This window comes from Semicossyphus pulcher, unplaced genomic scaffold (assembly GCF_022749685.1).
Source record: "Semicossyphus pulcher isolate SPU_LCO1_2020_fin unplaced genomic scaffold, fSemPul1.0.p SCAF_5, whole genome shotgun sequence".
In the NCBI taxonomy this organism is placed as follows: Eukaryota; Metazoa; Chordata; class Actinopteri; order Labriformes; family Labridae; genus Semicossyphus; species Semicossyphus pulcher.
The window spans coordinates 6,486,587-6,511,092 of record NW_027211726.1 but is presented as its reverse complement, the minus strand read 5'-3'; the positions used below and the strand labels follow the sequence as shown (position 1 = coordinate 6,511,092).

Below are 24,506 nucleotides of genomic sequence, written 5' to 3'. Positions count from 1 at the left end.
TCTTTGTTTGTTCAGCCATAGTAGATTACTGTTTACTCGCAACACTTGCAGAGAGCGGAAAAGCAGCCGCTTAGCTCCGCCTACCCTCTCTGGCAGACCAACCACTGCTGGCTGATGGAAAACGCGTCACTAACTGGGCGCTGCTTGTGATTTTTTACGCCAAAGTCGCCACAGACAGCCAGTCTGTAATTCTGCAAATGCAAAGGCTTTCATCAGTGGGCCATAGGCTCAATCACCAGTGTGTTACCTCATTCAGCGATAGATAGAGACTTAACAGACATTTATTTACATGAAAAACTTCGACATTATCGCTTTAATGAATTTTTAGTGTTCACATGCAAACATTTTTACACAAGATTTTTTAAGTATTGTTTATGTATGGATACATTTATATTTTCTGCATGGGTTGGACTGAGCTGAACAGATGCAAATTGTGTTTCTTCTCTCTTGTGTGCATGTGCGTGCCGACAGCAGTCACGTCTGAGAGCAGACCACAGACTCTGAGGAAGTGACCGGACATTTCTAGGTAATTATCCTGTAACAGATAAGGACACACCCGACTGGATCTTCTCTTCTGCAGACGGAGAGGTAAACACAGGGGACACGGTGGTGATGGTCAGAAGTCCAGTTCTGTCCCAGTTTACGTGTCAGCGCTCAACGTAGAGGGAGAACTTGAAAATAACTTTGTCCTGTTTATTTGGTGGTTCCACCGGAGATGATGAGGTCCAGTCCTCCCTGTGCAGCTGTGTGTACACACACACACACACACTCCTCTCATTTTCTGTATACTCTCAATCCATCTACGCCAGTCCTTCCTGCAGTCCATCTGTCATCCCAGACTTCTCCTCTGATGACAGTCCTCGCTCTGTTCCACCACTCCTGTCTCTCAGGAATGTCATTTTTCATTTAACTTTGGTTTTATGGTTTTAAGGGCACTCAGCTGTCTTTCAATTCCTCTTTTTTCTCACTCCTCCGTTCTTCACTCCCTCTTTGTTCTTTCACCTCCTCCTCTTCATCCTTTCTCACTCCTCACCGCTATCTCTCCAGACAAAACCCCCTAAAGTTTCAGATGTGCCGAATAAAAGAAAAACAAACCGGGCACAGCGTTAATTCCTGGCATTTGGGACTCGCCCTTTCAGCCAGGACGAAATGAACTGCGGTCAGTTTGGTTTGGTCAGTGTTATTCATGCCTTTCAAAGTGACCACAAGTACCAGGCCGCTTTGAAGAAAAGAGTACACAAACACAGGCTGGCACAGGGCTGAACCTCACTACTATATTTGAGTCATTTCTTCCCTCTGAATCCTTCTGGTTCGAGCTCACATACGCACAGTGTGTTCGCATTCGCCTCGCTGCAGGGCAAGCTCGGTTAACTGATGAACGTCTCGACGGGAAAAAGGGTTAAACAGCGTAACTCGAAACCTGGCACTTCACAGAAGAAGTGTTAAAATGTTTTCTTTAAAGTTCGCGTGACGGCAGACTGTCTTTGGAGTTTAGCTCTGTGGTTTGTCGGCTCTAAGCCACAGCTATGGCAGTGATGTTTGAGACTTTAGCTTAACCTCTGTAAGGAATGAAAACATCTCAGCCAAAAGTCATAAATAGCAGCCATTGTTCAGAACACTGCAAGTGACTAAAGAGAACCATATGATTCAAAAAAATCATAAACTTAATGAACAGACAACTAACACTGTAAGTGGAGCAATTTAACCGGCAAGCTAATGCTAACAACTTAAGCTAGTAATGCAGGTAACTATGCTAATATCTAAGTCTTCAAGTTACTTTAACTTTGGAAGTAAGTTTTGGACTTAACGCTGTCACGTCTACATTTTCTGTATTTGTGTGATTTCATGTTTATTTACCAAACATGTAAAAAAACTTAAGTTGTGTACGTCGTGTTAGCTAGCTAACTTCTCTTGTGTTAGCTTTCCAGCTCAACTGCTTTAGCTTAAGCTACTGTTACAAGAGTTCCCAAAGTGATCCTATATTAGTATAAAATATAGAGATTATTAACATTATTCGACTGGCTGGTGTATTTACATTTAAAAAAGGAGATTTTAACAAGAAAGCTAGTTTAAAGTAATAATCTTGAAGATTTTCATTTAAATAAATGTCTGTTAAGTCTCTATCTATCGATGAATGAGGTAACACAATGGTGACTGAGCCTATGGCCCACTGATGAAAGCCTTTGCATTTGCAGTATTACAGACTGGCTGTCTGTGGCGACTTTTACGGAAAAAATCCCAAGCGGCGCCCAGTTAGTGACACGTTTTCCATCACCCAGCAGTGGTTGGTCTGCCAGAGAGGGTAGGCGGAGCTAAGCGGCTGATTTTCCGCTCTCTGCAAGTGTTGCGAGTAAACAGTAATCTACTATGGCTGAACAAACAAAGAAAAGATGGATGACTACAGATACAACTTCAACAAGAAGTGAAAATCCAAAGAAAAAGAAACAAACTCGACGCTCAGATGAAGCAAACAGTCTGAAAAGGAAAGCGACCGTCAGCCAGGAAAATCAAGAGTTACAACCGGAGCCAACCGTGGACGTCACACATGCAGCACTGTCTGGATATCTGGGAAGTGTGCTCCCGCAATTACCGTTTATCGCCAAAGAGAACTGAAATGAAATCTTTGAGATTACAACTTTAAAAAGCTGTTTTTTCAGGTGGTTTCAGGTAGAATAGCTGGCTAGCCACACAGTTCTTTCAGTCGGCTATCAAGCTGGAAATAAATGTATCAACTTACCTTATATTTAGTACTTTAGTACTTATTAAGAAACTTTTTTACTAACTGACTGAAGGTTGAAGGAAAAGTATAGAGATTTACATTTCTTGCATCACTTCACTGAAATCGTTTGACTAACAGAAGTATTTTTTGCCGGCTTTCGTCAGGTTCGGCTTTCCAAACACGGTGCCACTTTCTTCAAAACCTTCACGCTAGTTGTGAGCAGAGTTGCTATTAAACACGGCATCAGGCCACTTGACGTCCTTCCTGCTGAGCAGCCTGAGACTTAAACCTTGAGTAGCTATGAAAGCAGGCAGTCATGAGGAGATGAAAAGACAGAAGGGTGGAGGTAAGAGGGAGAGAGAGATGAGGTCTCCCAAAGAGACCACTGGGAGGGGTGGTGATGAGATGTAAGCAGCAGAGAGAACTTTAAAGACTTGAAAGAGGTGGAGAGGCGGAGGCTGGGAGGGAAACTCCCTCCTGGTTATGAACAACTGTTACACTCTGTAAGCTTCACACACAGGATACACTCTCACCGCTGCACACGTCTGGTCGCAGACGCTCACACACTCCCAACAGAGTGTGAGAGAGAGAGAGATCTGAGGACTGTAGGAGAAACGCTCTCTGAAGGATTACAATCAGAAAACAATTTCCTGGAGTTCTCGTTTCTATAAATTGGATTAAGAAAGACATCTGGAACCCCAGAGACGTGTGGGTGGGGAGCCGTCGTGAATGGATGAATAAGCACTCGAGGATGACTGGATAAAAGCTTCCAGCAGTGGTTTCTCCACAGCAGAGGATTCTCTGGAGGTATCTGGTTGACCCGCAGCAGGTGTGAGCGTCATTTCTTGGTGAGGTCGAGGAGGACTGGGACCAAACTAATAACACAGCTCTCACATTTCACTCCAGTTTCTGCAGCACCTGCTCATCACTGAAATTGCTTTCCATCCTCCAAGTTTACGACTTCAAAGAGCAGACCGATCTTCTATAGAGGCATTGTTTGTCTATATTCAAAACACATTGCAGGCTTGTAATTATGCCCTCACTCTCATTATCTCTGTTTCTTCTGCTGCACGACTAAGAGGTGAGGGAGACGTGGATCACAGGGCGAAGATATTTTTCTTCTTCCTCTAGATTAGAGAAGTTAGACGAGGGAGAGAGGAAGGCAAAGGCGGGAGGGAGAGATAAACAGAGGCAGTTAAGGCGGTAAACACGTCCCGTCCACAGGCTGCTCTCCTCTAAACACATCAGGCATAAATCAGTGCTGAGACTGGAGGACGGACCGTCAGGGGAGCGAGTAGAAACACTGTGGTTTTCAGTCTGGAAACACTGGAGGAAGATAAACTGATTATTTGTGAGATATAAAAATCTTGATTTGCAAACAGGAGAAGAAACAGGAGCAGACCGCAGCCATGGCCTCAGACGTCTCCCACAGCTTCTCTTGTGTCTGCTGCAACATGAAACAACAGGACACAAGCAAAAGCGGCAGATCCACCGCCAGACCCCACCGGCCTCTCCTCCACATGAGGACCCTGCTCCTCCTGCCCCTGCTGCTCCTGCTCTTCCTCTCCCTGTGGAGCCAGCAGGCCGAGGCCGTGGTGCACTCCAGCTTCAGGCGGCTCAGCGGCCGCGAGAAGAAGGAGATGCAGAAGGAGATCCTCTCCATCCTGGGGCTGCCGGGGAGACCCAGACCCCACCCGCCGCTACGCCCTCCCTCCTCTGCTCCCCTCTTCATGCTGGACCTGTACCACGCCATGTCTGTTGACGGGGAGGATGATGGGAATGAGATTATTGTGAACGGACCCGGCATGGGGAGGTTTGGCGGGGCGGAGAGGTTGACTCAGGTCAGCTACGCGGCCCCGCCGACCCTCAGCACGCACACACCTCCGCTGGGCACAGTGGTCAGCGAGGCCGACACCGTGATGAGCTTCGTCAACCTGGGTGAGTTAACGAGTGCAGGAAGACGCTGCTGCTGGTGCTGTAGGGAAGCTGTGTGGGAACATACGCACAGGAAATGATGAAGTTTACATTTGCCACATGGTGTGTTTGGATGTTTGGATGAGAGCATGAGCAGTGAAAGCAGGACTGAGCTGCACATACAGGAACTCTTAGTCATGCTTAGATTCAAAGCATGCATAGAGAGGAACTTGAGTTGCGCCGTTATGTAAATTCTTCTGACGCGTCAAAACAGGCAGAGACTTAGTGACAATGAACCCTTTTGTCAGACTGCTGACCATAGAATGGAGCTGAATCATGACAACAAGATCAAAATCTGTGCAGTCGTGCACCTTGATCACTTTAAAGGTATCCCCACCTGTGTGCTCATTTGTTGGCTGCAAACAGACGCGTCCTTCATCTTCTGACGGCACTGTGCGTTTGCACAGATATGACAGCTTCATTTAGGTCGTTCGACACGCCGATCGCATCTTGTTTCAAAACAAAATAGTCCCCAAAAAGATGTTATTTGTTCTTTTAGCAACTAGCTCATGATTGCAATCACTCAAAATTTTAAGTAGGAGTGGGACCTCCTTTGTCCAACCTTTGTCAGTTGCTTGATTGACAGGCTAATGGTGGCTGGTTGGAAAGTTTTAGCATGGCAGGCTCTGGTAGAGTAAAAGACACAGATGCCGGTCGACTATTGTAAAGGCATGTTTTGACTTTATGGCAAACATCTTTTTTCTTGCTCTCTGAGAGTTAAATTAACACATTGATTAAAATCTCACATCTATGTGTGTAATATGAAGCGTGCTATTAGCTTAGCTTAGCATAAAGACTGGAAACAGCTAGTCTGGCGCTGTCCTAAGCTAACAAAACACCTACCAGCACCTCACAGCTCACTAACAGATAGTACCTCATTTCTAATGGGTACAAAATCTGCCTGAAAACAGTTTGATGTTTTACCAGGAGGTCATGTGTACCAGGCTTAATGTCATATTAATACTTTTCTTATCACTAAACAATGATTTTAAGATTTTAAGGTGTTTTTTTTTTTACCTTGGGCTTAACGTCTTCACGTAACCCAAAGTAAAACTGCCATATTTCCAAACATTCAGCACACATAAACGGGATGGTTGTAGGCACTTTCCAGTCCTCATGCTAAGCTAAGCTAAGCTAAGCTTAACAGCTACTTTTTAAAGATGTATATCAATCTTCTCACCTCACTCTTGGAAGTAACTAAATAAGAGTATTTCCCAAATTGTCCCAAGTCCAAACTTCTCATTAAGCCTTGAATATAGACAGAGCAGGTTTTGACATTTAGGCTGTTTAGCCACAAAATGTAAACACTGAAATTGAGAGGATTCAAACCAGCATGTCTAAAATATATTTGTAGGTTTTCACTACAACCCGGTGTTCCCGAACTCAGCGGCCTCATTTACTGCAGCTACAGGATCCTAAAAACGCTCCAGCATTGAGAAGATTTCTTATATACGGAAGCCCTTAGCGGACATGCATCCATACATTTTATTTACTATGTTTTCCCGTGATAACGAGTCATTTCCGGTTGTTTTCTCGTTATCTGGACTTATTTATAACGACAAGATAACAACGCTGCAGCACCGTAAAGCCAGATGTTTATCACTTGTAGTGTGGGCAACGGCAGCATGGCACGTCCTGCTCTGTGATATCAAAGTGACCAACCTGTTGTTTTGTTTTCTAGATCGCTGGAAACGTAACCCGTTATCACAATGAAACAAGCGTTGTTATCTCGAGATAATAATTTATTATTATTTATTTATCACGGGAGAACGGAGTAAATAAATGTATGGATGCATGTCCGCTTAGGGCTTCCGTACTGGTACGATGTTTGATAGATGATAGACCGAACCGCAACAGTTTCGATTTTGTCATCGATGTTTAAAGCTGAAAGTTTTCTGTCTCAGAAACACGACTAAAAAAGAACTTTATTAAATCTTTGTTGAACATTTTTTGCACAGAGGGAGGAATCCATTCTCTAAATGTCCTTTAATGTCAATATTCAGGTAATTTTACTAATGTAGTGAAGTAACTGGATATATTAGGTAGTACTTTGAAGCGTCAAAATCGTAATTTATGAAGAGCTGAAGCTAAAAGTTGATTAATCTTTTGGATCATTGACAGAAACATGATGATTTATTGTGTGAATCATTTTTCAAGCAAAATTTAGCTTCTAAAATTAGAAGATTTCACACTTTTTTGTTGTGTGTGATGCAAACATATCAGTGTCTTTTCTTTTTAGACAGTTTGTTCAACTAAACGAGCCTTTTAGAATGTATGATGGCAGGAAAATAATCCAGAAAATAACCAGATTATTTGATGATAAAAATGTCTCCCATAAATATAAAAGAAGTTCTGTTGAGCACTGCCACCCAGACTGTGTGAATGTTTGTCCTCCCGTCCACAGCAGCCTGACTGATGCCTATCTGTCCGAGCATAAAAATTAAACATCCTCCTCTGAATGGCTTCCTTCCTCCTCTGGACGGTGATCTGCAGCCGCTTTACCGTGGGAAACATCACCTCCTCCCGCTGCACGCGCTCTCTAATGAACTCGTGTAAAATGAGTGGTTTCCTTTTCGAGATTCGGTTCAGTTCTGGAGGAGAAAAATGCACCCTGAAATTTATCAGTCAGCACAGCAGAAACACAGCAAACCCTCCTTCAAACAGCCACGTTTAGTAAACAAAGGCGACTCACGGCTTTAATCGTGACCCACAATGCACGGCGGTGTTTCCTTTGAAAAAGAGAGGCTTTTATTTTGACGTCAAACTCTGAACTCCGTCAAATCTACACGAAAGTATAAGGACTCCTTGAGAAAGGTATCTGTTACAGCACATAATAACTAAAGGATAATAGTGCATTTTTATGTTTCTTGCTTGTAACAGAAGTTTTCAGCATGACCTGTTCTTGCATCTGTCACCTGACCCACAGCAGATCCGCTAAATGCAGCTTCTATTTCTATGACTAATCTAATCAACGTGTGCAGTTCATGCAAGTTCAATCAAACATGGGTGTGTGTCCCTACGCATGTGTAATGGGAAGACACAGCTGGTTAGAATTAAAGGCCCCACTGACACACAGCGAAGAAAAAGCAAACGGTCGAGTCGAGATGAAAATACTGCTGTGGAGGAGAGACTCTAAAAATACCAGCAAGGCTGCAATTAGTGGTGTGTGTGCTGAGCAGCTGCTGTGGTTCAGGGCACTAAGTGTCTCTAATTACTGCTGTGTGTGTGTGTGTGTGTGTGTGTGTGTGTGTGTGCTGATATGAGCACGCCCAGTCCATCAGGGGTGTCCCGTCCCCAGTATCTTTATTTTCCATGTAGTTATTGTGAATGTGCCAAAACCTCGGTGACCGGAGCTGTTTCGAGTCTCTGCAGGGTTCCACGAGGACACACACACACACACACACACGCACGCACGCACTGCGCTGGTGATTCAGGTTTAATTTGGTGTCAGACATTTGTGTGTAAGTCGCTCACCTTGTCTTTAACAGGAAGTTGACCTGGAGGCGTTCTGCTTAATAAGTGCTTTGAGCTGGTTATTATGGTCGTACAAAAAACTCCCAAGTTTACTCCCAAAATAAAACTTATTTTTAGTGTTCACAAAAATGTATTTCTATATTTGTGCTCTCAGTTTAACTCAATCAAAAATGAAGACACACATCTGCTTTAAAAGTACAAGTCCTGCTTTTAAATCCTCCTTTATTCACACTACAGGACTTTAGTGTTACTGAAGTATTAAAAGAACTGTTCTGCAGTAAAGTGACTCCTGTGCCTGAAATGTTTTGCTCTTCTTTCTTATTAGATTATTCTTTGTTGGACGGTTAACAAGGCAGGAAATTAGTTTGCAGTTTTTGGACTTTAATCGTGTTTCTGTGAAATATTAGATCATTTGACCTCTTTGGGCTTCACAGTTATTTAAATGATCCTTCGGTGAATGTTAGAGAGGAACGGCAAACAACTCAAACATCAGAGGTCAGAGAAGACGCCCAAAGATACCGCTGGGGTCAGCCCTACGCACGGGTCTGTATGTGACTGACTGACTGAGTGGCGGTACTTTCAGAGCCGTATAGAGAGAGAGTTGCGACATTGCAATGGCGGATCATGGAGCATATTGAACCTCCACTGACGCGACTCTCTCTCTATACGGCTCTGGATACTTTGTTCGGGGGAGTAGGTGGGGCTGCTCCTCCGCTGCCTTCACATACGTCCGCAGCGCGCACCTGCTGTCAAACACATCGTCATAAGGACAGTCCTTGTAACACATTGCCATTGAACCACTGATTTAATATTTGACAATGTGTTTTGTTTTTTAAGCTTCTGCGATGTTTAAATGATGGTAAAATTTTGAACTGAAAAGTAACCAGTAGCTACGGCTGTTCTCTGTATTTAACAAGACTGAATATTTCCCTCTAAAATGAGGAAGCATTAAAGTGTAAAGTAGAATGAAAGTAAAATACTCGTATAAACTACAAGACCCTCAAACTTGTACTTACAGAAGTTTATTAACCAAAATCTTTTTGCTGCCAGTGATATTTGTGAACACCTGAAGCCCTTCTTTTATCGTCTCTCTGTGAAATATCAGTAATGTTTAAATCTCTGTCTCTCTGCAGTGGAGCAGGAGCGAGACCTCCTGCAGCCTCGTCCGTACTGGAAGGAGTTTCGGTTCGACCTGACGCCCCTCCCTCAGGGTGAGACGGTGACGGCGGCGGAGTTTCGCATCTATAAAACTCTAACGATGGGACAGAGGGCCAACCGAACGCTGCACATCTCCGTCTACGAGATCCAACGAGAGAACAGACACAGGTTACCTCAAACTCACCTCTTTCCTTTTTATAGTTGTACTTATTTATTCTTTATTTCTTTCAAGTTTTATTATCATCGCAACAACTCTTTTCTATGATTAGCTTATGATCTTGAGAAAACGGCATTAAACACAGTAATTGCAAGATAAATTGCAGTAACTGTGTATCGTTAAACAAACAGAAGCCTTGAAGCCACACTTGCAAGTATTTCGTTTTATATCGGAGAAAACAAGTAAATCATTTTGTTATCTTGAGATAACGACCCAATTTTTTGTGTGCAAACAACACAAGGCAGATATGTGAGCATTTATAAAGGTGTCCATAACTGAACAGTAAGAAAGTGATGCCTACATTTGTAGTTTTGTTTTGTCTGTTTTAAAGTAGCCAAGAAAAGATTGTGAGATTTGAAGCTCACATCAGTTACTATCAGAAAGGCAACAGCAAAGCATTACATTAAATATGTGTGGTATGGACTTCCTCTGGGTTTTGTTTGTTTGTTTGTTTGTTTGTTTGTTTTCTATTTCATCTTGTCTGCCTTTTTGTGAGACTTTCTGTTCGGTCTGTCTGGCTCTGAACCGACTTTGTTTTTCCTTATTTCCCCCGTTTGTATTTTTCTAATGAAAAAATGTTTAAAACTAAGAAATTCATCAGCAGGCTGTGTTGGAAGATATGTTTTGTGTCGTGCATGCTAATTTAGATGTGCAGATACTGTTTGAATGTAATGGTGTGTTCAAAAATAACCCAGTGAAGCTTTCTCTTTATATCAAGATAACAATATAATAAAATATAATCCAATACTAATTTTTAAAGAATAATAATGGTGAGCCTGGCTGCTCTTAGCTTCCGTATGAAAGTGAAACATTTGCTCTTTCTTTCTTAAATTGGACGTTTGTCGTCCCTCGTGTTCTGTCTCCTCTCCAGAGAGCCGGAGCTGGTGCTGCTGGACATGCAGTCTGTGCCTGCAGGACAGGAGGGCTGGCTGGCCTTCGACGTCACCTCAGCCTCCAACCACTGGCTCCTCCACCCCCGCAGCAACCTGGGCATCCGTCTCTACGTGGAGACGGAGGAGGGTGGGTGCATTGATTCAATGTGTCGTTTAAAAGAAGCAGAACTTACGGAAGCCCATAGTGGACATGCATCCATACATTTTATTCTACTCTTCCAGTTTTCCCGTGATACCGAGTCATTTCCGTTTGTTTTCTCGAGATCTCAACTTATTTATCTCTTTATCTGAGATAACAAAGCTGCACCACCACAACTCGTATCCCCAGAGTTGAAAAAGCACCAAACAAACATACAAACAGGATGAGCTTACCTTGTAAGTGTGGCCAACAGCAGCATGGCATGTCCTGGTCTGAAAATTACCCCGTAAATACGAGAAAACAAGCTTTGTTATCTCAAGATACCGAGATAAATGAATACATTATAAGAGGAAAAACAGCGTTTTTATTCCGAGATTACAAGAAAAATAAGTCAATATCTCAAGAAAACAACCGTTAATGACTCGTTATCACAGGAAAACTGAGTACATAAAATGTGTGGATGCTTCCACATGAACTGGAGCTACCACTGACTGATCTCTGTCCTCCCTCAGACCGCTCCCTGTCTGCAGGCTGGATCGGGCTGGTGGGACGCCGGGGTCCTCGCTCCAAACAGCCGTTCATGGTGACCTTCTTCAGGGAGAGTCAGATCCCCTGTCGACCGCCACGAGCCGTCAAACCGCATCCCCGCAGGAAGAAGCCCAAATACGACCTCCCCGTCCCCAGCATCCACAGTGAGGCTCCACACATATATTTATTCATATTCATACATCAATACACCTGAGTTCTCACTGTTTGTTTGAGTCTTACAGTGTTTTAAATAAATGTATCTAATAACCTGCTCACTTTAAGCTTGTAGGTGTCTCAGCCTTGAAAGACTTTAACATGTCTTTAAGCTTGTTTCTTAAGTTAAAATTGTTAATTCTCCTTTTAAAATCTGCAAAGAATTGAAGAAATATATAAATAACTTTTGAATAGTTACTAGTTAGTTTTAAATGAAGCTAAATTAAAGGAAACCCAGTCCTGCTGAGACATGATGTCATGATTGTGCTCCATAAAGATATAAAGAAATTATTCTCTGAATGTTTTTATTGTTTTCACTTTTGAAACCTTTAACTTTGACCAAAGTTCATCATTCAGTGACTTTGATCTTACATCATGTTTTCGCTCTCTCTTCAGATCGCAGTCCTGCAAACAATGGAGGTCAGCCGTGTAAGAAACATGAACTGTACGTCAGCTTCAGCGACCTGGGGTGGAAGGTCAGCGCTCACTTTACGTCTCTCCCGCTCCTTATTTTATAATCATGTTTTTATTCTTGCAGCTCTTTGTATTATTCTGCATGCCCAGTTACTTGTTGCGTAATAGATGAGTATCGTTGTGTGGTTGTGTTCAGGACTGGGTTTTGGCTCCCACTGGATATTCAGCTTATTACTGTGATGGAGAGTGTTTTTATCCTCTGGGCTCCTGCATGAACGCCACCAACCACGCCCTCATCCAGCAAGTGGTACGTACTGCATGACACACACACACACACACACACACACACACGCGCGCGCATTACCCTTCTCACTGTGGTCTTGCATCACAAAATGGTCCAAAGTATATTTATAATAACCACTAAGCTTTAATACTTGTTAAGAAGTGAAGGCCTTTTCCTTTGAGCTTTTAGTTATTAAGTGTGTCCTACAGCTTCGTTTCTGGGACAACAATATTTGCTGGATCTTCTTCACTTCTGTTTGTTCATCCTAACTTTAGCAACTGTTTTCTTGAAAATGTTATGTACAAATTTAAATGGTGGAATGAGTCTAAGTACATTTACTGTCCACATTTCATTCTGCTTTACACAGCTGCTGCTGCTGCAGCACATAACAGACTGAAATGATTCACTTTTTCTAATTAAATCTATTTGATAGCTGTAGTTACACGTTACTTTGCTGATTAAGATTGTCTGCTGTTGTCTCCAGTCCGGCTTGTGACCTCTCTTCCAATTCGTCATGTTTCAGATGTTCATGACTTATCAGCAAACTCTTCAAGAGCCATTTCCACTTCAAATATGTCAAAGGTTTTAATGCAATAACTGTTCAGGGCCCAAAGAATTTACATTTTCCAATACATCACACAGCACCAAACATTACAGGAAAATCTGAATAATGTGCACACACATTTGTGAGGGAGAATTTCTGTTTCTTTCTCACCCTAAAGATCATCCTGTAACATCCTGTAAGATTTATAAAAGTGACCCTTAAAGGACCTGACCCCCAGGCTGGGAACCGCTGAGCTGAACTACCAGACTGTATACATATAGTTAAATAACAGCTCCATCTCGAGGCATCATTATTAACAATCTAATGCATTCACAGGAGACATTTTCCTGCAGAATCAGTTCTTTTACTTTTGATACTTGAAGCAGATTTTGATAAGATCAAATTTTTTTTGTTGTATTAAACATTCACTAAAGAAATTGATCTGAATACTCGCTCTAATGAGAGTAGGGCTTTACTTAAACACCTGAATATTAACTGTCTCTCTCTGTGCTGTGGCAGGTCCACCTCCTGAAGCCTGACGAGGTTCCTAAGGCGTGCTGCGCCCCCACCAAGCTTAGCCCCATCTCCGTCCTCTTCTACGACGACAACAACAACGTCATCCTCAAGAAGCACCGCAACATGGTGGTGAAGACCTGCGGGTGTCTATGAGAGTCCAAACAGCTCCAGTTCACAGCCCAGACACCAAGAAGAGTCCAGCTCAAATAATCAGGATGGTTTTTAATCTAAACATGAACTCTGCTGATGTTGAAGATCTTTGCAAACAGATTGGAAAACAAAATCCGACAGCTCTGTGCTGATTTAGGATCAGAAACCTAAGAGTCAAAGTTCACAGATACCTAATCAGCACTTTAACTCAGAGGTTTTTAAAACGTTGATCCGTCTGCGTCTTTGGTATATCTGTGTCCATATCATCAGCAGGGCTCTCAGCTTATCCTGCATAAATCTGACTCTTTGCAGATATACCTCTGACCCGCTTCATACAAGTCATTAGTAAGAACATTTTTTTTTCATAAACACAGTTCATATTTTCCAACTGTTCAAGAGTACAAATGTTCTTTCAAATCAACTTTCCTAAAGCAGATATTTGTGTCTCTCTGAGCAGCGACGGACGACGTGGAATTATACAAGTTACTTTACGTTTAGTGTTCAGACAGCTTTGAAAGGCAGATGATTTTGGATGGCAGAAGATGCCGTTAGTGATGCCTGGTTGGTTTATTCTACAAAACAGAAATTTATTGACAGTACTATTTTTGTTGTGACACAAAGTCTATATAAAGAGAAAACGTCAAATTGTATTAAATTAATAAATAATATTCACCATCTGTTGACGTGGCTCTGTGAAGATTTCTATTCCTACACGTTTCATTCTTCACTCTCACACACAGCTCATTATTTTCACCTACTTCTGGAGTTATGAAAAAAGTATTTCATTAACATTTGCTGCAAATATTTTTTAAAAGTGATTGTCTTGAAAAGGTTGTGGAAAGATAGAAAAATAATCTGACTTCTTTGGTTATCATTTGAGTCACTTTCATGCAACACTAACACATCACACTGTCCCTCTGTGAGGAGTGTTTGCTTTGTCTCTGTCAGGGTGAATGTCTCTCTGCTGGGTTTTGGACCACTGCTCAAACAAATCAAAACATACGAAGACGGACGTCACCCTGCGTTTGTCGACTATGGTAACTAGGGATTGGCTATTCGACTATTATTGGAATCAACCCTCCACCCTATATAACACACAGACATGGATCATTTCTCTTACTGTGCATCGTTTTTGGAGTCTTATGATATAGTAGTTTAACCTTTGCACTTGACCTAATTTTTTCTTTCTTTTATGACTTCCACACAGAACTCTCTGACGCTGCAAAAGTCTCTGCATTTTTCTCCGGTTCCGAATCTCACCAATGCTTTCTTCTTCTCTTGTTATTTAATAGCGGTTAGCAAACAGCTTTCAGTTGCGCTACAGCCACCGTCTGGCGGCAGTACTGCATTACAACAGGTAAAACAGTCAAAAAGATGGAACAAATAGATTTTTAAGATTAAATAAAAGTCAGTTGTTTATAAATCAATGACTATTGGAAATTCATCACCCATCCCTCATTGTAACAGCTTTTTTTCCACTATTATCAGACATTTTATAGACCCAACAATTACTCTCATGAAAGTGATTAGTGCTCTGACGATTATTTAATTACAGATTATTTTCACCATTCACTTTTTGTTCCATAACATGTCAAAATTATGTGAATGATTGCAATTTCCAGGAGCCAAATGTGCCATCTTCAGATGTAACACCTGCGTGCATGTGGACACCATGGACAGAGAATCAGCGGAGAAGATCGGCGACATTAAATACATTGTTCAATTTATTGAAAAGGGTAAAAAAAAAAAAAAAAGTACAGTGAAAGAAAATTAGTGACAATTTTCCTGCTAGAGAATAAATGAGGAACCAAAAAGAACAGGGAATAAATCATTTTGGCAGTTAGTGAATTAAATTCTTCAACTCCCGGTCGCTGGGGCTACTTACAATTTCTTTACACGATGGAAAACCAAACAACAGCTGAGAGCATAAATGAACACAGAGTGCGTGTGTTAGAGGGGTTACTGTGTCTTTCAAAATAAATCCTGTTCTGGGTTAACTGAAGGGAGGTAAAGGTGGTGTTATTGCCAAGATTACGTTGGGAGACGAGCCCGAGGAGGACAACACTAAAATGAGCAGACGAGGGATTTAGGAGAGAAAAATAAAACATACTATGAGACCTGTGTGGTTTTAACGTGAGGTACTGTTGTATGGTGTTTTAGGCGTTTTCAGACCGGACAGTGTCAGGGAGCTCCCCTGAGAGCCACAGACCTTCAAGGACTTTTTTCTCTTTGCATTCGTACAGCCAAAAGAAACTCAAGTGACATAAGCTGGCAGGCAGTTAGAAACACCCCGTATTCAAACAGCTAGATGGGTGCAGCGTGTGTTTGTAATGCGTCAGTGGTTTCATGATAATTGAAAGGTAGACGTCAGACTTTAATTGTGCTCCATTTGCTCTTTATTAAGCTACTGCTACGAGCTGTAACACTGTTTTCTTAAGGATGCAAAGGTTCCTACGCGCTTGCTCTGGAGGACGAGCTTAGCGGCTCCTGCTGACACAGGGTTCTAAGAAGAGTGATCATCTCCAGTTCTTGCAGTGCAAGCACAAGAAAAGGGAGTGAGCTCTTCAAACTGATCTTAAAGAAGTTCCTCCGGTCCAAAAACGCCTGTTGAGTGCAGACTCCTGTGGAGCAGCACGGAGGAGGCTTAGCTGCAGAGTTTGTTTCTCTCTTGTTGGACAAAACCTTTGAATCCCCTAAAATATTTCACTGATCTAATTTTATGCATTTCAACTTAAACAAACATAAACTCTGACATCACACAAGTTTAGTCATGATGAATTTTGGTCTTTTTAATCTTGAATGGAGGCTGAGCACCGATGTGAAAACTCTTTGCTCATGTGAGAGGGCAAATAAAAAGCAGTGCCACAGCCGCTGTGGATGAGCAATCTACAGTCTGGGCCTTTAATGTGCCATCTATCCCTGTCAGTACAGCGAGCTGTTAGTGAGCCGTACATTGAAAATAAAGGTTTTTTATTCCCCATTGTAGCTTTTTCAGACTTCTCACATCTAAAAGTCATGGGTTGTAATTTTGTTCAGTGTTAGCAGGTAATCTTGCAGGTCCCCAGATCCAAATGTGGAATAGTCAGGTAGTTTTACATAATAAATATAAAAAGTGGGTGCTGGTGTACTTCTGCCTCTTTGTTATTGTTTCTCTGACACAAACACACATGTACGTACACAGCACATACACACACACATCCATTCCCTCCCTCCAGCTCAACCCGCTGCCCATGAATACTGACGGGTCCCAGTGTTCATCTTCATCGTCCTTCATCCTCCGTGATTCAATGTTCAGTCCGTGGTCTTTGTGTATCTGTAAGCAACAGTTTGGTTGTTTTTAGTGTTGTTGAAAATAAATGTGACCTGGTGAGTCGAGTCGTTTGTTGGTGCACCTTGATAAATCTACAAGGTCTTTTTAAGAGTTTTCTTAAAATAGAAGTCTAAGAGGAGAAACTCCCTACAGCTTAAAGAGAGCACTACACTCAGTCTTACCCATGTTCAGGTTCAGGTCCAGTCCAGTCAGCAGAGCTCTATGCCTGAACGTCTGCCAGCTCAGGAGGCATGGGGGATTTGGGATGTTTGCTCTCAAAGTGCTGCTTGAAGGTCTTGGGGTCGGGCATCTGTGTCTGAAAAACAAAAGGAGAATCATTGAAATGTATTTTAACTTGTAGTAAGAAAAAAGACTTCATTGTATCAGTCGTCACTGAAATCTGACAATTTTTAGCTTTTCTCCTTTAGATAGAAAACTGATTATCGGTGGATTGTTCAGATAAAACAAGCACATTTTATGAAGCCATCTTCAGTTTTCGTTTAATAAAGAAAATACTCAGTGGGTAAGGAAAATAGCTTACAAAGCAGCCCTTGAGAAAATAGTAAATTTGAAATGTCAAATATCAACTGGAGCTTTCTGGTGTTAAATTGTTCTGCATTTCAAAATTCAGCCCCTTTTAATTTCCTTCATTTTATGTGATTTAACCTCGTAAACAACTCAACAAAATGTCCTTTTAATTCAGCATACTTTTGATGTTTTCCAATTTCTGGACATGTGACAAGTATTTGATTACAATTCAGAACAATCAAATTAACACAGACCTGGTAAATACGATTGGCTGTCATATGAATAAGCCTTGTAGATAGAGTAAGTGTCACTCATTTACTAAAGACAAAATAAACTTAAAATAAACAAAAGCTGAATATATTTAGCTGCAGGTTATCAAACCACTTACCCGACACACAGGACAGGTGTGCACCAGTGCTGCCTTAGCTGCAGTCTTCTGGTCAGCGCCCTGGCCTTTCTTCTTATCTGCTGCCTTCTTGGCGTTCTTCTGCTGGGACTGAATCTTCTGCTGCCCACGAGCCATGGCCTTCAACTTTGACCTGCAGGAATAACAAAAGAAGATCACAGTCTGTCCACCAGGGCAACTTTTTGCAGTTCACAGCTTTGTTTGCTCACACAAAAAGATAGAAAGGTTACATCTCAATAGTAGGTGAAACATCAGCAACATCCGGTACTTTTAGGATGTGATAAACCTAAAGCAAAATGTAGTGTAGATTTTGTTTGGTTCAGTAGACACGGACTGTTTATTGAACAATAGCAGCTTACAGGGTTCAGCAGATTATATAACTTCCCTGTAACACAGCCATTAATACCAGGAATAAAAAACAAAACTCCAGATTAAATCTAATCTATAATATTACAAGGGACCTGGTCCATTAATGTTGACTTAAAATGTAATAAAGCATGGATGCACTAAATCCTACCTGAGGCAATGTTGTTATTAATATATTATGATCTGAGACTGTTTAGAGACCTAACAATACTAATTATTTTTTAGATAACCAAAACATATATTTTCTGCCGATAACAATTCAACAGTATCAGTTGAAGTATTGTTACAATAAATTGCTCTATATACTGATGTTTTTATGGAAAGTTTGTCCACCCAATTATTATGAGAACAGATTAGAAACACTGTAGTACATTTATCTATTATTTATTTGTGTCTTTCTTTCCCTATTTGATCGCCATGCCGTTCCCAGCCAGTAATTATTTCAATGTATATAATGAGAATTTATTTGTCTTTTTTGTGTTTGAGGACAAAAGAGCATCTATTCCTATTCCAGAGAACTAAACACAGACATGAAAGGATGCCAAAATTGTCGGACAGCCCCCCAAAATCATGTACCTGTGCCATGTTCTGAACAATTGACTGTACTGTATATCTTAAAAGAAGTTAAAACGATGAATAAAAACAGTCGTTATTATCTCACAGCATTACAGGCTTTATTTTAAATTATGACTTAGTTTCTGCTTGAGATCACACAAAGTTTTAGCAAAAATAAGCTAAGCTAACGGTACCATTTAACGCTTTTACTAAACCGATTAACTTCATAAAGCTTAATGACATGCATTATCAATAAACACAGCTCTTTAGACATCTTTGCCTAGATTACTTTTTAAATAGTTAAACTCGATTCACAACACGACAGCAGCGACTTTAACGTCAGCTAACATGATGATTATCATGTTAAAACACTGTTTGTCAACTGGTCTAACAGTAACTCTTGATCAGTGACTAACGTAAAAATTTCAAGATATACGTAACCATAGTAACAAGTCTGACGTTCACTCTAAACAGAGATGACATAAAACAACCGGCTTTAACGTCAGCATTACAGGCCTGTAGTCAACCGGCGCCGCCTAGCTAACACTGTTAGCTAAGCTAGCTAGAGAAACTGAGATTACATGTGACTCCGTGTTACACCGCAATACAATGCTGTTGGGGCATAAAGGATACACTTTCCAGTACAAATCACTCTTAGATAACATCTTATTTAGCTATAAGTGTCAACTAGTAACATATAGGTTCGTTTTTAGGCGGCTTTACCTTCGAGGTTTGTCTCTCTCTTCGCTCTTTCGTCGGTCTTTTTTTTGAATGCCAGAGGAAAGTTCAGAGAAGGATTTTAACCGTCGCAGTGAGCCTGCAGAATCATGAGCAGCGCCGCAGCTGGCCTGGAGCGGAACTGTAGCTTGAGCAGTAGTAAGTAGGATTTTGCGCTTTTTCTGGCAATTTATGTATTTTTGTAAATATTTTTTATTACAATATATATAATTTTTTTCTGACTCATTAGGTTTATATGTAAATTCTAGATCTTCTGACATACCGGTAAATAAAAGATCTAAAATATATCCACCAAAACTATGTACCTTAAATCTATATGTATTAAATGTTCATGTCATGTTCACATTATTGAGCATTTTACTGAATGAGAATATAGAAATAAAACTATTGGAGATTGTAGCTTAAACTTTTAATAACTAAGGTACACTAAATCTAACACAAACTCACAAATTAATATCTTAACTGCTCTGAAAGACACATGGGTTGACCCATGTAAGTCAGGGTCAGGGCTGCGCTTGTCTATATCCCTATACTGTGGAGGGTCATGTGGGCTTTCAATCTTTGCTTCATGACACACCAAAAACCCAATACTGATGGAATTAACTGGTGAAAGATCTAAGACACCTGTAATTAAAAAAAGACAGTATCTTGGGTATTCAGAGAAACTGCTTTTATTTTTCCAATAATGATCACAGAATGTTATAAATGTATACCTTGCATCTAAAGGGTTTTATGTGATTTAAAAACAGTTTTCATGTGGGCTGTTAAAGACTGCACACTCTTTATCTCTTGAATTGATGAGGATGTTTTTCCCATATCCTGCACTTCGGATTCTACATCCGTGGTCTTGTGCCACAGACGAAGGGAAGGTTTTCTTCACAGTACCACTCAGTCAGGAACTGTGGCTCTAACAAGAAAACAAGAGATAAAAGTTTAATCCAAAAGTTTCTGTAATCATTTTTAAAAAATGGTAATTTTATTCAGTAACTCTACCTCTCTGACTTATTGATTGACATCTTTTAGGCTTCTCCCATGGCATTTGACGGCTCCAGCTCTCCCAGCTTCCGCCATCATACGCTGAACCGTCACTCCATAACCACTCGTTGGCCTGTTCAAACACAAAAAGAGCATGTAAATAATGGTATGCAGATACTTTAAAGACTCACTGAAACAATCAAAAACGGTCTGAATTAGCATAATGGAAAATTTACAAATACATTCATACTATACAGAAGAATCTGTTCTGTTATACAAATAAAGTGTGTGAACGTTACCCTAACAGCATCACTGCCACCGATCCAAGCTCTGCCGTTCCGAATCATCATCGCGATGAAATATTGCTCCTCTCGGTTATGGATAGATGCGAGGTTGGTGCCGTAACTCCAACAATGCTTCTGTAAAGAGCACACATAAACAGCCCATGAGACCAACATTTTGACTTCAATTAAACACCCATTCGTCACTTTTAAAAAAGTGTTTACACTGTTTTATTTGTACATATGTAACAAAGCTTTTGGAGGTGAGATTTTGAGGTAGATGTGAGGCCAAAGTTTCTATAACTGTAATTTAGGGGTTACATATGAAACATAGTTAAAAACCTCCAGTTAAAACACTTTGAATTTAATGGCTTTCAGTGTAAGATGGTGTGATGTAAGAGTACCTCAGCATCTACCCAGGCCATCGGTTGGTTGAAGACCTTGAAACATCTCTGCCCAGTTGTCTGCCAGTCATACGGACAGTTGTTGCCCTCAAAGTAATAGTCACGAAGTGGAAACACTGTAGGTCGTTCAAACCATACACTCATCCTTCCTGCTGTCGTATGAAAGACAGAAGAAATGATTTATTAACTGGGTCAGAGAGTTTAACTGTTGTACAAACATACAGTGATTTTTGACATGATTTATAACAAACTACCAGACAGAAGGACAAAGTCTGTCTTACCTCTGGTGTTATGTTGAACTGACTCAGTCTCCTCCCCTGGCTTGTCACCTGGCTCCTTCACTGGCTCTGCAGAGAGTTAAGAACATCATTGTTGTAGAACTACTTTATTAAGTATTCATGTTTTTTTTGTGCATGTTTAAGGGTTTAAACAGTTTTTCTCCTTTATCTCACAGGTGTCATTTTATGTTAATAATTGTACATTTAAGCAATATCACATGAGAGGGAGTGGGGTTGTCCTGAATATCATCACGGCTGTGATTCGGTCGTAGGCACGAGGCCGCAGATAGTCACATCTGTGATGATATTCAGGACAACATCACAACCTCCAGTGTGATATTGCTTTTATACAACAGTTACACAAGCGGAAAATAGTAGTAAACAGTAACAATCAACAACAGATTATTTTTTGCTCCACTAGCTCAACTGGTTCCACAATTAAACTGAAACTGGACTGTTGTTGCCGAGCAACCCAAACATTCTCCTGCACTCTGTGTCTACAGGTAACCACAGATCAGCTACTTTGTATGATGTGAGTCTGCTCTGTGATAGCAGCTTGTAGACATACACAGTCTGCTGTCATGTTAACTAACAGTATTCAGAACACCTGGCTGAGGCGGAGTGATACACAGAGTGAAAAGTCCCAGTGATGTTGATCTCTATATCGCCACTCATCGAATGCCTCCTCAGATTACTTAGTCAGAACTAACTGTTGGATAAACTGGCATATCTAGCTGCATGGTGAATGTTTGCAAAAATAATCATCCTTTTATTATTTGCTGCTAAAAGACAATTACCATTCTAGCTGTAGTGTAACACAGCTTTCGGCATCTACACAAACACCCACAGATTAGTGCCACATAAATGTTGCAGAAGGGCATCGTGTTGAGCAGAAAGCTTGCCATAATGTTTAAACTGTAATTTTAGTAAACAATAAAAACAGTACAAAGATGCATCACGAGCTCTTTACCGTGTAGTTGAGTCTCATTTGGCTTCATCTCCATCACTGGATTTGCTGTGGGAGAGAATTCAGACATCAGTTATCCACCTTCAGAAACAACAAGTACGGTATGGGTAAAGTTGAGTCTCACCTGATGCAACGGCCAACGCAAAGGCGGCACAGAGAAGAAAAAAGAGCCTCATTGTTCCTCTTCAGGAGCGGTGACGGACTGCTAATCTAATGATCAGAAAAACACACACATAAGAGAACAGACTTGAGTTAGTGGTTATATTATGGGCTTTTCAATGCAGTCATCCATAAACTGTGATGGAAAGCGTGCAGATAAAGATGCATATTAGTCTCACCTGTTTTGGTCCAGTTGAACCTTTCAGCCGAGTCTGCAGGTTCTGAAAACTGCTGACAAAGAACACTTATATACAAGAAGCTACAAGGAAACACTCTTTGAACTGACATTCATTTTAAGGTGATTTATTTACTTGTGTAAGATGAATCAGTAACTGTTTTCAGGTTTTGGCAAGAACACAAGGATGCTTTGGTGTTTTCCCCACAAGCATCAGTGCAGGCTGATATTCCGCCCGTGCACAACCTCAGGTGGGTATTAACACCGACAGCTGACAAAACGGAGGGAAAATTGTGGCCTCAGATAAAGTTATAAAACCTCAGAGTGCGTCCTCTGCAGATACCTTCAGCATGACTTAACACTTCAGTAAAATAATATACAGTTCGCACCGAGGAGCCACTTATTTTAAATCCGTGTAAAAGGTCACAAACCCCTCCTCATCAGGGACAGACATGCAGTTGTGTCATTTTTAGGCATTTTCTTTCTTTTAGTGAGTTCTTTTGTTCGGTTGTTTTCAATCTCAACGTGGTTGTTATGCCCCTCTGCTTATTTATTCTGTGTCTGGTTGATTCCACGTCTTTGTTGTTTACTTTCACACCTCTTTATCGTCGTCTCGTCTCTTTGCAGTCATTTCCTTTACTTTGTGGTCATTCTGCATCACTTTTTGGTTGTTTTGTGTCTCTTTGTTGTCTTGTGTGTGTCTGTAGTCTTTTTGTGTCTCTGTGGTTGTTTTTTTTTCATTTAGTTCATTTAGACATTTCGGGTCACTTTGTGGTGATCTACACTTCTATGTTATTTTGCATCTCCTTAAAGTTGTTTTGGTATCTTGTACTCCTTTTGTTTTGCACCTCTTTGTTGGGGTTTTGTTTCTTTGTGGTCATTTCTCTTTTCTTTGAAGTGAACTTGTGTTCCTTTGTATTTGTTTAGCATCTCTCTGTGATGTGTCGTGTAAAAGCTGCACTATTTATTTCAAAGTCTAGAATCCTAACAATTGTTCTAGACTTCATAGGCTGCTAAAAACATCCTGACAATGTAATGTGACGTGGCTAAACAGAGCTAAAAGGGAAGTAATCTCTACCCATCATCACAACAACTTTAAGAGAAAAATCTACAACATAGGAAAGAGATATTCGTACACGGAAATAATGCACAACTTAATTGGTCAGCCTTTAATCCGGGGGACGTGACCATGTTGTCGTTTATAAAATCATACTCTGCCAAAATAAACCTCAGCTGACAGGTTTTGACTAAGTGAACATGATGTTCGTGGATGTGCTCACAGAAATCGACCAACTCATCCATGTGGAGATGAGTTGTCTGATTTAACCGCACACACAGGATCGAGCAGGAATTTAATCTAAATAACTGACAGAGTAAGACACAATGTGAACACAGTTTCATCACTTTATTACAGTAAATGAGTCCATATGATACACACACAGAACAGAGACAGACAGGTTTGTGTTTCTTTCTCTCTCTCTCTCCCTCCATAACTCCACATCAGCTCACCGGGGCAGAGCGACACCAGAGTTAACGACATCGCAGGAAAAGTATGAAATAAGACTAAAGAGTGACGTCACTCAGTTGCAGTAAAGGTTGAAGTATGAACAGAAAAATGAGTTTTCAGAGAATTGAAAAGCAAACAGAAGAACATCCTCTGAAAAAGATGTACATCAACACTTCTGCATGTCTCCTGGCCCCACACACACAGACTCACAGCTGATAGGAGGCCCCGCCTGCAGTCAAAACACAAACGTCAATTTCTGACTTGTTGTGATCTTTAGCAGCAATCCTGAATGCCATTCAGCACATAATACAAAATGCCCATGTCGAGTAGCCGGACATAATGTGATTTAAAGTCCGACTAAACACACAGCTCAGACATTTCTCTCAATACTGCACAGTAATAATATGATGCAATCTGACAGTTCTGTTCCAAAATGAAACCAACTGTGTGGAAGAGAAGACACTCGACACCTGCAGTCTCACCTGTGTCAAATACAGGCAAGAAAAACAACAGGGACAACGGAGCAAAGATTGTACACATCAAAGGACATTGTGAGGTTTTGGATAGAGCGACTAAACGTGTGAATAAAAGTTGAATGAAGCGTCTCGTTGCTGCGTGAAAAAACTAAAGTTACC

At 41.0% G+C, this 24,506-nt stretch overlaps 3 protein-coding genes across 3 annotated transcripts; 1 reads left to right on the top strand and 2 right to left on the bottom strand.

Moving 5' to 3' along the window:
* The first annotated feature begins 3,251 nt into the window (after nucleotides 1-3,251).
* On the top strand, nucleotides 3,252-13,891 carry bmp8a (bone morphogenetic protein 8a). Its single transcript, XM_069681375.1, has 7 exons — nucleotides 3,252-4,657; nucleotides 9,301-9,493; nucleotides 10,414-10,562; nucleotides 11,087-11,266; nucleotides 11,712-11,791; nucleotides 11,926-12,036; nucleotides 13,076-13,891. The coding sequence occupies exons 1-7, from the start codon at nucleotides 4,129-4,131 to the stop codon at nucleotides 13,223-13,225; spliced, it is 1,392 nt and encodes a 463-aa protein (XP_069537476.1). The 5' UTR covers nucleotides 3,252-4,128; the 3' UTR covers nucleotides 13,226-13,891.
* Nucleotides 13,892-14,924: 1,033 nt separating this feature from the next.
* LOC138608755 (zinc finger protein 706) lies at nucleotides 14,925-19,142 on the bottom strand. The gene is made up of 4 exons (XM_069681318.1): nucleotides 19,111-19,142; nucleotides 17,449-17,599; nucleotides 16,715-16,848; nucleotides 14,925-16,535 (listed from the first exon to the last, which is right to left on the bottom strand). Exons 2-3 carry the CDS (start codon nucleotides 17,581-17,583, stop codon nucleotides 16,753-16,755), a joined length of 231 nt encoding a protein of 76 aa, XP_069537419.1. The 5' UTR covers nucleotides 17,584-17,599; nucleotides 19,111-19,142; the 3' UTR covers nucleotides 14,925-16,535; nucleotides 16,715-16,752.
* A 680-nt stretch (nucleotides 19,143-19,822) lies between these two features.
* On the bottom strand, nucleotides 19,823-22,095 carry LOC138609550 (snaclec purpureotin subunit beta-like). Its single transcript, XM_069682178.1, has 6 exons — nucleotides 22,034-22,095; nucleotides 21,067-21,132; nucleotides 20,786-20,937; nucleotides 20,400-20,519; nucleotides 20,119-20,233; nucleotides 19,823-20,032 (listed from the first exon to the last, which is right to left on the bottom strand). Exons 1-6 carry the CDS (start codon nucleotides 22,065-22,067, stop codon nucleotides 19,959-19,961), a joined length of 561 nt encoding a protein of 186 aa, XP_069538279.1. The 5' UTR covers nucleotides 22,068-22,095; the 3' UTR covers nucleotides 19,823-19,958.
* Between the last annotated feature and the right edge of the window lie 2,411 nt (nucleotides 22,096-24,506).

What these genes read in the sequence shown, in the direction of transcription:
- bmp8a (XM_069681375.1), top strand. Translation starts at nt 4,129, where the DNA reads ATGGCCTCAGACGTCTCCCACAGCTTCTCTTGTGTCTGCTGCAACATG. An exon ending in GATGAGCTTCGTCAACCTGG is followed by an intron (nt 4,658 to 9,300) that starts GTGAGTTAACGA and finishes GTCTCTCTGCAG; the next exon opens with TGGAGCAGGAGCGAGACCTC. An exon ending in TCAGCGACCTGGGGTGGAAG is followed by an intron (nt 11,792 to 11,925) that starts GTCAGCGCTCAC and finishes GGTTGTGTTCAG; the next exon opens with GACTGGGTTTTGGCTCCCAC.
- LOC138608755 (XM_069681318.1), bottom strand. Translation starts at nt 17,583, where the DNA reads ATGGCTCGTGGGCAGCAGAAGATTCAGTCCCAGCAGAAGAACGCCAAG. An exon ending in ACACCTGTCCTGTGTGTCGG is followed by an intron (nt 16,849 to 17,448) that starts GTAAGTGGTTTG and finishes TTTGTTTTTCAG; the next exon opens with ACACAGATGCCCGACCCCAA.
- LOC138609550 (XM_069682178.1), bottom strand. Translation starts at nt 22,067, where the DNA reads ATGGAGATGAAGCCAAATGAGACTCAACTACACG. An exon ending in AAATGAGACTCAACTACACG is followed by an intron (nt 21,133 to 22,033) that starts GTAAAGAGCTCG and finishes AACTCTCTGCAG; the next exon opens with AGCCAGTGAAGGAGCCAGGT. An exon ending in AGTTCAACATAACACCAGAG is followed by an intron (nt 20,938 to 21,066) that starts GTAAGACAGACT and finishes TTCATACGACAG; the next exon opens with CAGGAAGGATGAGTGTATGG.